The sequence below is a fragment of the Nerophis ophidion genome, linkage group LG06 (genome assembly GCF_033978795.1).
Source record: "Nerophis ophidion isolate RoL-2023_Sa linkage group LG06, RoL_Noph_v1.0, whole genome shotgun sequence".
NCBI classification, from domain to species: Eukaryota; Metazoa; Chordata; class Actinopteri; order Syngnathiformes; family Syngnathidae; genus Nerophis; species Nerophis ophidion.
In genome coordinates, this window is record NC_084616.1 from 70,996,602 (window position 1) to 71,014,310 (window position 17,709).

The 17,709-nt window shown below is 42.3% G+C and overlaps 1 protein-coding gene across 2 annotated transcripts in view; it reads left to right on the forward strand.

Moving 5' to 3' along the window:
• The window catches only part of fam131c (family with sequence similarity 131 member C), a 47,339-nt gene extending 34,436 nt beyond the window's left edge, over window positions 1-12,903 (forward strand). The window contains exons 5-6 of one of the 2 annotated variants that reach the window (XM_061904773.1): window positions 1,738-1,827; window positions 12,317-12,903. In XM_061904773.1, the coding sequence (XP_061760757.1) occupies window positions 1,738-1,827; window positions 12,317-12,597 (371 nt within the window). In that variant the 3' untranslated portion in view covers window positions 12,598-12,903. The remainder of the gene's footprint in view (window positions 1-1,737; window positions 1,828-12,316) is intronic. The other variant, XM_061904774.1, reaches the window with a different exon arrangement.
• Window positions 12,904-17,709: the final 4,806 nt, after the last annotated feature.

Below are 17,709 nucleotides of genomic sequence, written 5' to 3' on the forward strand. Positions count from 1 at the left end.
CTCTATTTGTTACTGTTTTGTTAAAAAGTCAGTTTTGCACAATACCTTTAAATGCGTGTTGGAAATACTTTGTTTTCAGGCACTTTGTGTTCAGACAAGCACAATCAATAGTTCCATCCATCCATTTTCTACCGTTTGACCCTCTCAGGGTTGCGGGGGTGTTGGAGCCTATCCCTGGAGAAAAATGACTCACATGTTTTTTTAGTTCTCCTGCCTGGGATGGTGGTGTCATGTCTGGGTGATCATGTTTACTCTGGCTATGTTCTGTTTGGTTTTTGGATTTTTGTCAGTTCCTGTTTTCTCACTCCCTGTTTTGTTTCCATGACAACCCATTCGTTTTCTCCTGTCATGTCACGCACCTGATTCATTTGGACTCACACACCTGTTGTTAATCACGTCACCACTATTTAAGCCTGTACAGTGGGGCAAAAAAGTATTTAGTCAGCCACCGATTGTGCAAGTTCTCCCACTTAAAATGATGACAGAGGTCTGTAATTTTCATCATAGGTACACTTCAACTGTGAGAGACAGAATGTGAAAGAAAAATCCAGGAATTCACATTGTAGGAATTTTAAAGAATTTATTTGTAAATTATGGTGGAAAATAAGTATTTGGTCAATCATTCAAAGCTCTCACTGATGGAAGGAGGTTTTGGCTCAAAATCTCACGATACATGGCCCCATTCATTCTTTCCTTAACACGGATCAATCGTCCTGTCCCCTTAGCAGAAAAACAGCCCCAAAGCATGATGTTTCCACCCCCATGCTTCACAGTAGGTATGGTGTTCTTGGGAGGCAACTCAGTATTCTTCTTCCTCCAAACACGACGAGTTGAGTTTATACCAAAATGGATACATGGATGATACAGCAGAGGATTGGGAGAATGTCATGTGGTCAGATGAAACCAAAATAGAACTTTTTGGTCTAAACTCAACTTGTCATGTTTGGAGGAAGAAGAATACTGAGTTGCATCCCGAGAACACCACACCTACTGTGAAGCATGGGGGTGGAACCATCATGCTTTGGGGCTGTTTTTCTGCTAAGGGGGCAGGACGATTAATCCGTGTTAAGGAAAGAATGAATGGGGCCTTGTATCGTGAGATTTTGAGCCAAAACCTCCTTCCATCAGTGAGAGCTTTGAATGGTTGACCAAATACTTATTTTCCACCATAATTTACAAATAAAATCTTTAAAATTCCTTAAATGTGAAGTCCTGGATTTTGTTTTTCACATTCTGTCTCTCACAGTTGAAGTGTACCTATGATGAACATTACAGACCTCTGTCATCATTTGAAGTGGGAGAACTTGCACAATCAGTGGCTGACTAAATACTTTATTTAAGCCTGTAGTTGCCAGGCAGTCAGAAAGGTGTCATCACATTCGAGCTCTGCACTCTTGACACTCTGTCCAGGTCGTAGTTCATGCTGCTCTTTTCTTGCCATGTAAGTTTTTTGTTTTGTTCATTCAAGCCACAGTTTAGTGAGTTTTTTAGTTCATGTTTTCATGTCCATAGTTTACGTTATAGTAATAGTTTTTGTTTTCTTAGGCAAGTGTTGTTCCTCCACTGTGAGCGCCTTTTGTTTTCACTTTTTGATAGGTTAATTAAAAGATGTCATTACTTTCACGTCGTGTCCGGTTCAGTCGCTTTGCACCACGGGAAAACAAACCGCACCAAAGTCCACGTTTTTGACAGGTGGTGGTGAAAAACAACAAGTGTGTTTATGTGCCTTCTCTGTAGGAGTGGCGGAGCAGTTTGCCTTGGCCGAGGCCTCCATGAACATGTGGTCCATGAACGACATCTTAGAGCAACCGTCTACCAGCTTGCAAGGTTTGTCGTCACTCACAGTGTTTATTCCAAATACGTCGTCTGTGTTTGTGAGAAGACTATTTGGACAACTGGACTCCACAGAGCTGCTCTGTCAACAATGGGCTGCTCAGCACAATTCTCAGGCAATATTCGTCAAAATGTCACTAGAATATCACAACCTCAAAATGGCATTATCGCTCTTATGGAAGCGAGAACCCTTTAGGATTTTGAATGAGCTGCTATCTGGGACAAAGCGTTTTGCACTTTACAACAACATGCTAGCTGTGGTGCTAAGCTAACTTGAATGTGAAGTAAACAATAAAATAATCAATTAGTCAGTCAATGTTTATTTATATAGTCCTAAATCACAAGTGTCTCAAAGGGCTGCACAAGCCACAGCGACATCCGCGGATCAGCGCCCAAGTAAGGGCAAGGAAAAACTCACAACCCAGTAGGACGTGGATGAGAATGACTATGAGAAACCTTGGAGAGGACCCCAAATGTGGGCAACTCCCCTACTTCAGGGGAGACCGGTGCAATGGATGTCGAGTGGGTCTGACATAATATTGTGAAAGTCCAGTCCATAGTGGATCTAAATTAACAGTGAGAGTCCAGTCCATAGTTGATCTAACATAACAATGACACTCCAGTCCATAATGGATCTAACATAATAGTAAGAGTCCAGTCCATAGTGGATCTAACATAATAGTGAGAGTCCAGTCCATAGTGGATCCAACATAATAGTGAGAGTCCAGTCCATAGTTGATCTAACATAATTGTGAGAGTCCAGTCCATAGTTGATCTAACATAACAATGACACTCCAGTCCATAATGGATCTAATATAATAGTAAGAGTCCAATCCATAGTGGATCTAACATAATAGTGAGAGTCCAGTCCATAGTTGATCAAACATAATAGTGAGAGTCAAGTCCATAGTGGATCTAAATTAAGAGTGAGAGTCCAGTCCATAGGGGATCTAACATAATAGTAAGAATCCAGTCCATAGTGGATCTAACATAATAGTGAGAGTCCAGTCCATAGTGGATCTAACATAATAGTAAGAGTCCAGTCCATAGTGGATCTAACATAATAGTGAGAGTCCAGTCCATAGTTGATCTAACATAACAATGACACTCCAGTCCATAAGGGATCTAACATAATAGTAAGAGTCCAGTCCATAGTTGATCTAACATAATTGTGAGAGTCCAGTCCATAGTGGATCTAACATAATAGTGAGAGTCCAGTCCATAGTGGATCTAACATACTAGTGAGAGTCCAGTCCATAGTGGATCTAACATAATAGTGAGAGTCCAGTCCATAGTGGATCTAACATACTAGTGAGAGTCCAGTCCGTAGTCGATCTAACATAATAGTGAGAGTCCAGTCCATAGTGGATCTAATATAATAATAATAGTCCAGTCCATAGTGGATCTAACATAATATTAGAGTCCAGTCCATAGTGGATCTAACATAATAATAAGAGTCCAGTCCGTAGTGGATCTAACATAATATTAGAGTCCAATCCATAGTGGATCTAACATAATAGTGAGAGTCTAGTCCATAGTGGATCTAACATAATAGTGAGAGTCCAGTCCATAGTGGATCTAAATTAACAGTGAGAGTCCAGTCCATAGTGGATCTAACATAATAGTGAGAGTCCAGTCCACAGTGGATCTAACATAATAGTGAGAGTCCAGTCCATATTGGATCTAACCTAATAGTCAGAGTCCAGTCCATAGAGGATCTAACATAATAGTGAGAGTCCAGTCCATAGTGGATCTAACATAATAGTGAGAGTCCAGTCCATAGTGGATCTAAATTAACAGTGAGAGTCCAGTCCATAGTGGATCAAACATAATAGTGAGAGTCCAGTCCATAGTGGATCTAAATTAACAGTGAGAGTCCAGTCCATAGTGGATCCAACATAATAGTGAGAGTCCAGTCCACAGTGGATCTAACATAATAGTGAGAGTCCAGTCCATAGTGGATCTAACCTAATAGTGAGAGTCCAGTCCATAGAGGATCTAACATAATAGTGAGAGTCCAGTCCATAGTGGATCTAACATAATAGTGAGAGTCCAGTCCATAGTGGATCTAAATTAACAGTGAGAGTCCTGTCCATAGTGGATCAAACATAATAGTGAGAGTCCAGTCCATAGTGGATCTAAATTAACAGTGAGAGTCCAGTCCATAGTGGATCTAACATAATAGTGAGAGTCCAGTCCACAGTGGATCTAACATAATAGTGAGAGTCCAGTCCATAGTGGATCTAACATAATAGTGAGAGTCCAGTCCATAGTGGGGCCAGCAGGAGACCATCCCAAGCGGAGAAGGTTCAGCAGTGTAGAGATGTCCCCAAGAACAAATACTTTGTGGACTTTAACCGAAGGCTACAAGGAACCGCGTTACAGCAGATTACAGCAAATCAGCAAATAGATCACTAATCCCAGGAGAGACAATAATATTCACACAGAACAACAGTACGTCTGCCAGCTAGAGATATGAATGAGCAGACTGACGAAAAATCCTTGAGCCGTAAGTTTATGGCGACTGGGGTCAAAGTGTATATACTTTCTCTGCTTTTAGAAGGCACAGAAATTAAATAAAGGATGGCTGCTCACCAAGTAGGGATGTTTATTTATTGCATTAATTAGCAGGCAGCTACGGTTCTCACGTATCTACTTTTCCATATATAAAGTGGACTAACCACACGTCCTCTTTTCCCCTGGGACTGTCCGGGGTGTCCGGGTGGGGTTTCTTAAATGCCTCAAATGTCCGGCATTTTGTGTCACATGATAAAATTTGAAGTCGTAATAATATGAAAACAATATTTTTTTAGTAACAAAAAAGGCATACTGTTTTAGAAATTAGTACTTGTTGTAATGTGAATATATTTTTATTTTTCAATCTTTATTTTTATTTATTTTATTTGTCAAATATTTCAAAGAATAAAGTCGCAATTTTATAAATAATTGCAAAAATAAGAAGACAAATTGTGTCCATCCATCCATCCATCTTCTACCGCTTATTCCCTTTCGGGGTCGCGGGGGGCGCTGGCGCCTATCTCAGCTACAATCGGGCGGAAGGCAGGGTACACCCTGGACAAGTCGCAAATTGTGTCATATTAAATTTTTTACTTCAAGAAAAAATACATTCATAAATTGTTTATCATCAATACTGAAATTTAAAATACAAAAAACTACAAATATCATGTCTTAAGATGTCAAGGGTATCCGGGCGGGGTTTCTTGAATGCCTCAAATGTCCGGCGTTTTGTGTCAGGGTTGCGAATATTTGCAATGTACGAACAGGGTTAAGACGGGTTAAAAACAAAAAACAAATTGTGAAGGTGTGCGCACACAGCGACAGTCGTGAGGGAGGGGCAGAGACAGAGAGAGCGAGGTAGGGGATTGATTGGCAATCAAGGCATACTTGGTCAACAGCCATACAGGTCACACTGAGGGTGGCCGTATAAGCAACTTTAACACTGTTACAAATATGCGCCACACTGTGAACCCACGCCAAACAAAAATGACAAACACATTTCGGGAGAATATCCACTCCGTAACACAACAGAACCCCTTGCAGCACTAACTCTTCCGGGATGCTACAATATACAACCCCCTAACCCCCACCTTAACCCGGATTACGTCACATTAAATATTCCACTTTGAAAAATATTTTTGGTGGAAGATTTTGCATATTTTGTGTGTTTGCCATAAAAAAAAAGGGCTGAAAACAAACAACAACATAAAAACATCTAAAACATTTTGAAATGAAGAATAGATCTGAAGTTGATTTAGACTCCAGAGATTTAAGCGTTAAATATAAAATGTATGTATGCCCTGGCACACAATTATCATCATTTCATGACCCAAGCAAACTACTTTTTACACTTTTATACTGAAATAAATACACCTACAACTTATTAAATAAAAACATAGAAAAACTACCAGCAGCGGTAGAGTTTAGATCCATGAAGGAAAGAAGAAAGTGAATGAATGTTTATAACTGAATACATTTATATATGCATACAAATATGTCTTCTTTTTATATTATTTCTTTTAATTAATTAAGTAACATTTATGCCAACCTTTTTCCAAAACACAGTACATAATGTGAGATATGACAGAATAATGCATACGTTTATCATTTGTTTTCAAAACGCTTACAAAAAAGTGTGAACCCAAAATTTTACTGTGGGACCCCATTTTTATGACTTGATGGGGTCCCTGGGACCAGTGTTAATTTTGTTGACGAAAAATGTTCGTCATAGTTATCGTCAACGACCTTTTTTTTCTGACTAAAACAAGACAATAACTAAATGGAAAATAATTGACGTGGACTAAGACGATGACGAGGTGTATTGACGTATTCGTCAACGAATAAAAACGAGACGAAAATGTCTGCCGGAGACGAGATCCGCCCGGAGTTCCTTAAGGCTCTGGATGCTGTGGGGCTGTCTTGGTTGACAAGACTCTGCAGCATCGCGTGGACATCAGGGGCGTAGGTACCTCTGGATTGAAAGACCGGGGTGGTGGTCCCTCTCTTTAAGAAGGGGGACCTGAGGGTGTGTTCCAACTATCGTGGGATCACACTCCTCAGCCTTTCCGGTAAGGTTTATTCAGGTGTACCAGTCGAACCTCGGATTCAGGAGGAACAGTGTGGTTTTCGTCCTGGTCGTGGAACTGTGGACAAGCTCTATACTCTCGGCAGGGTTCTTGAGGGTGCATGGGAGTTTGCCCAAACAGTCTACATGTGCTTTGTGGACTTGGAGAAGGCATTCGACCATGTCCCTCGGGAAGTCCGGTGGGGAGTGCTCAGAGAGTATGGGGTATCGGACTGTGTTATTGTGGCGGTCCGCTCCCTGTGTGATCAGTGTCAGAGCTTGGTCCGCATTGCCGGCAGTAAGTCGGACACGTTTCCAGTGAGGGTTGGACTCCGCCAAGGCTGTCCTTTGTCACCGATTCTGTTCATAACTTTTATGGACAGAATTTCTAGCCGCAGTCAAGGCGTTGAGGGGATCCGGTTTGGTGACCACGGGATTAGGTCTCTGTTTTTTGCAGATGATGTAGTCCTGATGGCTTCATCTGGCCGGGATCTTCAGCTCTCACTGGATCGGTTCGCAGCCGAGTATGAAGCGACCGGAATGAGAATCAGCACCTCCAAGTCCGAGTCCATGGTTCTCGCCCGGAAAAGGGTGGAGTGCCATCTCCGGGTTGGGGAGGAGACCCTGCCCCAAGTGGAGGAGTTCAAGTACCTAGAAGTCTTGTTCACGAGTGGGGGAAGAGTGGATCGTGAGATCGACAGGCGGATCGGTGCGGCATCTTCAGTAATGCTGATGTTGTATCGATCCGTTGTGATGAAGAAGGAGCTGAGCCGGAAGGCAAAGCTCTCAATTTACCGGTCGATCTACGTTCCCATCCTCACCTATGGTCATGAGCTTTGGGTTATGACTGAAAGGACAAGATCACGGGTACAAGCGGCCGAAATGAGTTTCCTCCGCCGTGTGGCGGGGCTCTCCCTTAGAGATAGGGTGAGAAGCTCTGCCATCCGGGAGGAACTCAAAGTAAAGCCGTTGCTCCTCCACATGGAGAGGAGCCAGATGAGGTGGTTCGGGCATCTGGTCAGGATGCCACCCGAACGCCTCCCTAGGGAGGTGTTTAGGCCACGTCCAGCCGGTAGGAGGCCACGGGGAAGACCCAGGACACGTTGGGAAGACTATGTCTCCCGGCTGGCCTGGGAACGCCTCGGGATCCCCCGGGAAGAGCTGGACGAAGTGGCTGGGGAGAGGGAAGTCTGGGCTTCCCTGCTTAGGCTGCTGCCCCCGCGACCCGACCTCGGATAAGCGGAAGATGATGGATGGATGGATGGATGGAGACGAGATCCAATCGGAACTCATTTCGTTAGGAATAGGCGGGGGGAGTTGGGAAGAGAACCAATCAGAGCGACGTGGTAAGGAAGTTACGTAAACGTAACAGAAGCTGCAGAAGACAACATGTCAACGCCGGGGAGGAAGAGGAGAGAGGACATATGGGGAAATTTTATATTTGACGTCAAAGATAACAAGACGCGGTGTAAGAAATGCAGGGCGAGGATCACGGGGAAAAACACAACAAACTTGAAGCGACATTTACAGTCGAATCAGCCCGAAATCCACACACAGGTAAGCATTTTCCACAACATACAACTCACTCGACGTTATCCCATTTATTACACGGCTTACTCGTGAAATACTAAATTTGGGACATGGTTTTCATCAAAATACTACTTGCATCGGTGATTTTTCCACTGTTTTGCTTTGACTTTCAGAAATTGAAGGGAAAGATCACATATTACCCTTTAGTCGACTAAATCTACTGTAGTTTTCGTCGACTATAATCCTATGATATTTCGTCAACTAAAACTAGACTAAAACTAAAACAATTTAAATAACTAAATTATGACTAAAACTAAATTACATTTTAGTCAAAAGACTATGACTAAAACTAAATCAAATTTTGCTGTCAAAATTGACACTGCATGCATGGGACCCCATTTTGAAACTTCCTAGAAGACAAAAAATGCTTTATTTAAATAAATATATTATTTATAAAGCAAGTTCAAGTATCATTGGCAAATTTTCACCTCGTCCTGGCTTTGGCACGCATATATGTCCTCTTTTTGGGATTTCACAATATGATCCGCCTAATAAATACCTCGATGCTGTGTGCATTAAATCCAAAAACCGGGAATGAGGCAATTGTAACGTCTCGGTGGCATCGTGATGCAAGGGGTGCTCTTCCTGGATGCAGTTCGGGCTCGGACACAGCGTACAGGTAAGAATTTAAAGATTTATTCAAACTAAAAACAGGCTAATAACAAAAACACTGGGTACTAAGACAAAACAAAGAGCAAACTAGCATAAGAGCTAGGGGAACAAAAGGTGGCTAAGTGTGGAAGCTAGCGAGTCTAAATACAGAACCGAGTCGTCACATGTGAACACAAACAGTGTGTAACACAAACTACGAGGAGAGAACGAGTGAACGGAAAAGGCAGGCTAAATAGAGTCTCTGATCATAAACAGGTGTGCAAACAAAGGCAGGTGAACAAATCAAGTCGCCATGGTGACAAATACAAACAAGGAAGTACACACAAACTCAAAAGTCCAAACAGCCAACGATCCGAGTAGCGGATGGCAACAGCAATACTGCACAAGTCAGTCGCTGTTAGGAGGAGCCTTGTAGACATATTATTTACAGTGGCGGGCCGTGGATTTCCCACCTAGGACTTCAGTGATGTCCGACTTTAATGATGACCTCTCAAAATCCATCCATCCATCATCTTCCGCTTATCCGAGGTCGGATCGCGGGGGCAGCAGCCTAAGCAGGGAAACCCAGACTTCCCTCTCCCCAGCCACTTCGTCTAGTTCTTCCCGGGGGATCCCGAGGCGTTCCCAGGCCAGCCGTGAGACATAGTCTTCCCAACGTGTCCTGGGTCTTCCCCGTGGCCTTCTACCGGTTGGACGTGCCCTAAACACCTCCCTAGGGAGGCGTTCGGGTGGCATCCTGACCAGATGCCCGGACCACCTCATCTGGCTCCTCTCGATGTGGAGGAGCTGCGGCTTTACTTTGAGTTCCTCCCGGATGGCAGAGCTTCTCACCCTATCTCTAAGGGAGAGCCCCGCCACCCGGCGGAGGAAACTCATTTCGGCCGCTTGTACCCGTGATCTTATCCTTTCGGTCATGACCCAAAGCTCATGACCATAGGTGAGGATAGGAACGTAGATCGACCGGTAAATTGAGAGCTTTGCCTTCCGGCTCAGCTCCTTCTTCAACACAACGGATCGATACAACGTCCGCATTACTGAAGACGCCGCACCGAGCTCTCAAAATACCATCATTTATGTCACCACATGACCAATTCTGGAGAAATACTATACAAGAACAAGGGTTAGTGCATGTGCCTCACAATACGAAGGTCCTGAGTAGTCCTGAGTTCAATCCTGGGTTCGGGATCTTTCTGTGTGGAGTTTGCATGTTCTCCCCGGGACTGTGTTGGTTCCCTCCAGATACTTCGGCTTCCTCCCACCTCCAAAGACATGCACCTGGGGATAGGTTGATTGGCAACACTTAATTGGCCCTAGTGTGTGAATGTGAGTGTGAATGTTGTCTGTCTATCTGTGTTGGCCCTGTGGTGAGGTGGTGACTTGTCCAGGGTGTAATGCCAGAATGCCAGAATGCAGCTGAAATAGGCTCCAGCGACCTCCCGCAACTCCAAAAGGGACAAGCGGTAGAAAATGGATGGATGGATGGGCATTGAATGTGTACAAAACGGGTTATTTCCCGCCGCATTTAAAAATCAATAAACCCGCATCAGCAAATAAAACACATCTTATGTGGTCCTGTCAAAACTAAAATAGCAAAAAACATAATAAACATGAAAAAAATAAAGAAATAAACTATCTGAACTTATAATTTGTAGAATCCATTCTAGCTTCCGGGGTTGGCCGACATCGTCTCACAAGATGTAATTTCTCTTTAAATATCCCTCTTGAAAAAGGCCTTGAAAATATATGTGTTGTCTTGACTAATAATAAAAGATGCAGACGAGGCGTGTTGGCTGAATTATTAAAGTTGACTCCACAGCGTGCTCATCAAAAACATCAAGCTGCCGGCATGGCAACATTCAACAAACTGACAGTTCCACGCTGGAAATCACTGCGAGTGGGCCATTCTTTGACAAATGTTTATAGAAACAGTCTCCATGCTTAAGTGCTTGATTTTATACACCGGGCCAAGTGATGAGGACACCTGATTCTCATCATTCGGATGGGTGGCCAAATACTTTTGGCAATATAGTGTACATCAATGCCAAGGTCTACAACAGGGGTAGGGAACCTAAGGCTCTAGATCCAGATGTGGCTCTTTTGATGACTGCACCTGGCTCTATGATAAATCTTTGCTGACATTGCTTAACACGATAAGTAATGAATAAATCCGCTGGTAATCACAGTGTCAAAAAGAACGTTCAAAATATAAAACATTCTCATGCATTTTAATCCATTTATCCGGTTTCTACCGCACTTGCTCAAGTAGTCGCATTAATGGTAAGAAGTATTTTATTTATCGTTGGTTAGCTTCAGAATAACAATGTTATTAAAAAGAATAAGAAACTTATTATACTCTAAAAATGTTAATCTTACTTAAAAATGCACACATTTACAGGCTAAAAGACTTATATATTGGTGATGTTTTCGCTAGTTTCAGTGAACTATGTGAAAAATTTGACCTACCAAAATCTCACCTATTTCGATACTTTCAGGTTCGTAATTTTGTTAAATCAAATAGTCTCTCTTTCCCTAACACTCCACCAAATTCGCTAACTGATTCAATTTTAGATATTCCCACAAATCAAAAAGGCCTAATTTCCAAAATCTACACCTTAATCCCCCAGTTTGGTAAAACATCTCTTGATAAAGTCAAAGGGAATTGGGAAGAAGAGCTTGGCAGAGCCATAGATGATGGAGATTGGGATTCTGCCTTAACCCAAATTAACAACAGTACATCCTGTTCAAGGCTTAATTTAATACAATTTAAGGTAGTCCACCGTATTTATTTCACTAATTCCAAACTCTCCAAAATATATCCCAACATCTCGGATACTTGTAACAGATGTCACATGTCACCTGCTAACATGACGCACATGTTTTGGTCTTGTCCCCATTTGCTTGATTACTGGACAACTATTTTCAAACACCTTGCTAAGGCACTGGATTTAAATCTGACACCATGTGCAGAAATGGCTATTTTTGGGACGGTATCAGATCCCCAAATAAAGAGAAAATTTAAGGATAGTATAGCCTTTGCATCCTTATTAGCACGTAGGAGAATTTTGCTGGAGTGGAAGTCACCTTTCTGCCCCAAAGCCTCCTTATGGCTTAAAGACCTTATGATGCATTTAGATCTGGAAAAAATAAAGTTCAATCTTAGGGGGGGCACCTGAGAAGTTTTATTTTGTTTGGGGCTGTATGGTTGACTACATAGCCAAATTAAAGACGCTACAGGACACATGAGAAAGTTCACCTTTCATAAACCAGCTTCTTTTTATTTATTTTTTTATATTTATTCCTGGTGTATATTTACTATCTGCCTATGTTGAGAAGAAAGTGATGTACTAATTATTTTCCATTTGTGACTGTACCTTTTAACTTATGTAGGACCTGGGGGGGAGGGGGGTTTATGTGTGTATGGGGTATGGGTTGGGTTGCTGTTCTTGGAAGTGGGTGGTAAAAAAGGGGGAACATGTGTTGATTGTTCTATTGTACATTGTAATACCTGTCAAATTCAATAAAAACATTTAAAAAAAAAAATGCACACATTTAGTTGTAATCAGTCTTAAAAAAAATATTATAAGGCTCTCACGGAAATACTTTAAAAAATATTTGGCTTGTATGGCTCTCTCAGCCAAAAAGGTTGCCGACCCCTAGTCTACACACTACTTACCTGGCTCTCGTCCTGTTTCTTCTCAGCAGCACAAAGCCACTTCCTGTCTCACTTCCTGCTGGACGGTGGCAGCGTGGGCGTCCCCCAGCACCTGTACAGCATCCATGCCCAGACGTACGGCAACAGCCAGCTCACAGGCCTGGTAGCCCCTCCACCGCCACCTCCACCGACGGCGTCCATGAGTCCGACGGCCATCAGACAGCAGGAGATGGCGTCTACCACACAGGACGGACAAATCAGGGTTGAGGCGACCGTGCGACACATAGACAGCAGCTCCCTGTCTGAGGATGATGTTTTTTATAATTAATTAAAGCATCGTAGCAATCCAACTATCTGGATGTGGGTGGAGGACCAGCACGGACTGACAAGAAGCATCTTCAGAACAACCCCTTCCAATGAAAGACTGCTAAATATGTGTGAATGTACACAGTAGATGCTTAGCTACATCTGACTTTTCTATTGCGTGTACATCAGATATCATCCTATTTTCTTGCATCTGGAACTTACAAACCCCGTTTCTATATGAGTTGAGAAATTGTGTTAAATGTAAATATAAACGGAATACAATGATTTGCAAATCCCTTTCAACCCATATTCAATTGAATGCACTACAAAGACAAGATATTTGATGTTCAAACTCATAAACTTTATTTTTTTTTACAAATAATAATTAACTTAGAATTTCATGCCTGCAACACGTGCCAAAGTAGTTGGGAAAGGGCATGTTCACATCACCTTTTCTTTTAACAACACTCAATAAACGTTTGGGAATTGAAGAAACTAATTGTTGAAGCTTTGAAAGTGGATTTCTTTCCCATTCTTGTTTTATGTAGAGCTTCAGTCGTTCAACAGTCCGGGGTCTCCGCTGTCGTATTTCACGCTTCATAATGCGCCACACATTTTCCATGGGAGACAGGTCTGGACTGCAGGCGGGCCAGGAAAGTACCTGGACTCTTTTTTTTACAAAGCCACGCTGTTGTAACACTTATTTTGCTGAAATAAGCAGGGGCGTCCATGATAGCGTTGCTTGGATGACAACATATGTTGCTCCAAAACCTGTATGTACCTTTCAGCATTAATGGTGCCTTCACAGACGTGTAAGTTACCCATGCCTTGGGCACTAATACACCCCCATACCATCCCAGATGCTGGCTTTTGAACTTTGCGCCTATAACAATCCGAATGGTTATTTTCCTCTTTGTTCTGGAGGACACCGCGTCCTCTGTGTCCAAATATAATTTGAAATGTAGAATCGTGAGACCACAGAACACTTTTCCACTTTGCATCAATCCATCTGAGGTGAGCTCGGGCCCAGCCAAGCCGGCGACGTTTCAACAGGATATTGTTGATAAATGGGTTTGGCTTTGCATAGTAGATTTTTAACTTGCACTTACAGATGTAGCAACCAACTGTAGTTACTGACAGTGGTTTTATGAAGTGTTCCTGAGCCCATGTGGTGATATCCTTTACACACTGATGTCGGTTTTTGATGCAGTACCGCCTGAGGGCTCAAAAGTCCGTAATATCATTGCTTACGTGCAGCAGTTTCTTCAGATTCTCTGAACTTTTTAATGATTTTACGGACCGTAGATGGTAAAATCCCTAAATTCCTTGCAATAGCTGGTTGAGAAATGTTGTTCTAAAACTGTTCGACAATTTGCTTACAAAGTGGTGACCCTCACCCCATCCTTGTTTGTGTATTACTTAGCATTTCATGGAAGCTGCTTTTATACCCAATCATGGCACCCAACTGTTCTTAATTAGCCTGCACACTTGTGGGATGTTCCAAATAAGTGTTTGATGAGCATTCCTCAACTTTATTAGTATTTATAGCCACCTTTCCCAACTTCTTTGTCACGTGTTGCTGGCATCAAAATCTAAAGTTAATTATTATTTGCAAAAAAAAAAAGGTTTATCAGTTTAAACATCAAATATGTTGTCTTTGTAGCATATTCAACTGAATATGGGTTGAAAATGATTTGCAGATCATTGTATTCCGTTCATATTTACATCTAACACAATTTCCCAATTCATATGGAAACGGGGTTTGTAGAATCAATCACAAGTGTTATATATCTTGGTATAAAACCACCTGTGTGATTTGATGATGGCTGCTGCTTGTTTTCATCCGCTATTCCTTCACGTTGACTCAATGAAGAGCTGTCATGGGACGTAATCGTGAGATGCAATCAGCAACAAACACCTTTTCAGACCTGAAAGTGAAGCCAGAAAGCCGATTATGTGTGCATGCAGTGTGTATTTCAACACATGCAAAGCTATCTCGATTCTTACCTTCTTAAGTTTTTTTGGTCCGTCGAGGCGGTGAAAAGCACACCAAAAGGTTGTGTGATGATTTCATGGCGGAAGAAAGGCCTACAGCAGAGCCGTCTACTGATTTGAGATGGTTTCCTTTCATTATTTGCAACACTACTGTCACATTTAGTTTGTGACGAACCCCAAGATGCAGAGAAACGCGCACGAGGTGGATAACAAAACTAAAAGAGCTAGCATGGGAGCCAGAAAACAAAAGGAGCTTAGCATGGAAGCTAGCAAAAACAAAAGGGCCTAGCGTGGAAGCTAGCGGGTAGCGAGCAGGAAAACAGAAGTCGTTACTTGTAGAATGAAAACAAAACGGAAGCAGGGAACAAAAGACAGTAAGCTACAAACAGATACCGGAATATAGCTTACCGCTACGCTGCAACGACAGGAGCGACAATACGGAAGTGACATCGACAATAATCCAGCACTGGCTGGATGGGAAGACAGGTCTAAATAGGAGCGGGCTGATTGACACCAGGTGTGGCCAGGTGCCAATCAGCCGCATCTGAGGGGACACAGCACTCAGGGAGAAAGACAGGAACCAGACAAAATAAGAGCGCTGACGGGAACTAAAGACAGGAAATACTACACACAGAGGAAAAACTAAAACACAAACAAACTGTCAGGGGCAAGCCTGACAACTACAATGTAGTGACGTGCGGTGAGGTATAAAGCTGGTGAGGCACTCACCTAATCAGAATCAGATTTACAAATATACAGTATGCACGATGCGCAGATTATTTGCCATTTGATTGGCAGCAGTTTACGGGTTATGTTTCATTTCTGCATTCTTTACACATACAAGCTGTTGCCCACAAAATGTGCATTTCATTAAAAACGAAACACAAATGATGTTATCGTCGTCTTACCTTTACTTATAAATGAAGTCCAAGCGCCGGTCCTTCTGGATAAAAATATCCGTCACTTTCTGGTAAAAGTCCTCCTTCACTTCCTTCAGTTTTAAAAGTATTTTAAGAGTTCAACATACAGTAGCAGAGCTCCTACTCTCATCATTTCCAAGAAATGCGAGCTGCTGTTTGGCGAGGAAGCAGGTCGCATTGATGACATCTTTTAAAGGGGAACATTATCACCAAGCCTATGTAAGCGTCAATATATACCTTGATGTTGCAAAAAAAAGACCATGTTTTTTTAACCGATTTCCGAACTCTAAATGGGTGAATTTTGGCAAATCAAACGCCTTTCTGTTTATCGGTCTTTTAGCGATGACGTCAGAACGTGACGTCACCGAGGTAATACAGCTGCCATATTTATTTTCACATTACAAACACCGGGTCTAAGCTCTGTTATTTTCCGTTTTTTCAACTATTTTTTGGAACCTTGGAGACATCATGCCTCGTGGGTGTGTTGTCGGAGGGTGTAACAACACTAACAGGGAGGGATTCAAGTTGCACCACTGGCAAGAAATCTGCCGCCAGACCCCCATTGAATTTACCAGAGTGTCTTCACATTTGACCGGTGATGCTAAGACAGACATGGCACAGAGATGTATGGATAACCTGCAGATGCATTTGCAACGATTAAAGGGGAACATTATCACCAGACCTATGTACGCGTCAATATATACCTTGATGGTGCAGAAAAAAGACCATCTATTTTTTTAACCGATTTCCGAACTCTAAATGGGTGAATTTTGGCGAATTAAACGCCTTTCTGTTTATCGCGCTGGAGGCGATGACGTCAGAATGTGACGTCGCCGAGGTAACACACCCGCCATTTTCATTTTCACCACATTACAAACACCGGGTCTCAGCTCTGTTATTTTCCGTTTTTTTGACTATTTTTTGGAACCTTGGAGACATCATGCCTCGACGGTGTGTTGTCGGAGGGTGTAACAACACTAACAGGGAGGGATTCAAGTTGCACCACTGGCCCGAAGATGCCAAAGTGGCAAGAAATCTGCCGCCAGACCCCCATTGAATGTGCCGGAGTGTCTCCACATTTGACCGGCAATGCTAAGACAGACATGGCACAGAGATGTATGGATAACCTGCAGATGCATTTGCAACGATAGTCAACGAAATCACAAAGGTAAGTTTTGTTAATGTTGACTGCCAGCTAATCGATGCTAACATGCTACGGTAATCGATGCTAACATGCTATTTACTGGCGGTGCTAAAGTAGACATGGTACAGAGATGTATGGATAACCTGCAGATGCATTTGCAACTATATTACGTTTCCTTCCACCCACATTTAATGCGAAAAAAACACTTACCAATCGACAGATTTAAGTTGCTCCAGTGTCAAAAGATGCGAAAGTCCTGATTGTTTGGTCCGCACTTTTTACCGGCGATGCTAACACAGCTATTCGGCCATGCTATGACTATGAATTCGCCCAATAGCTTCAGTTTCTTCTTCAATACTTTCATACTCCAACCATCTGTTTCAATACATGCGTAATCTGTTGAATCGCTTAAGTCGCTGAAATCCGAGTTTGAATCCGAACTAATGTCACTATATCTTGCTGTGGTATTCCCATTGTTTGTTTACATTGGCAGCACTGTGTGACATCACAGGGAAATGGACAGTGTCTTCGCAGAGAGCGAAAATAAGGCACTTTAAAGCTTTATTTAGGGATATTCCGAGACCAGTAAAATTTTGAAAAAAACTTAAAAAAATACAACAAGCCACTGGGAACTGATTTTTATTGTTTTTAACCCTTTTGAAATTGTGATAATGTTCCCCTTTAAGTCAACGAAATCACAAAGGTGAGTTTTGTTGATGTTGTTGACTTATGTGCTAATCAAACATATTTGGTCGCAGCATGACTGCCAGCTAATCGATGCTAACATGCTACGCTAATCGATGCTAACATGCTATTTAGGCTAGCTGTATGTACATTTGAAACTAGATACCCACTTTTAATGTGAAACAAACACTTACCAATCGACGGATTTAAGTTGCTCCAGTGTCACAAGATGCAAAAGTCCTGATCGTTTGGTCCGCACATTTTACCGGCGATGCTAATAAGGCAGCCATGCTGTGGGCCACTTCATTAGGTACACCCATTTTATGGCCGAATAGCGTCAATAGCTATTCACTCAATAGCTTCAATTTCTTCTTCAATTTCGTTTTCGCAA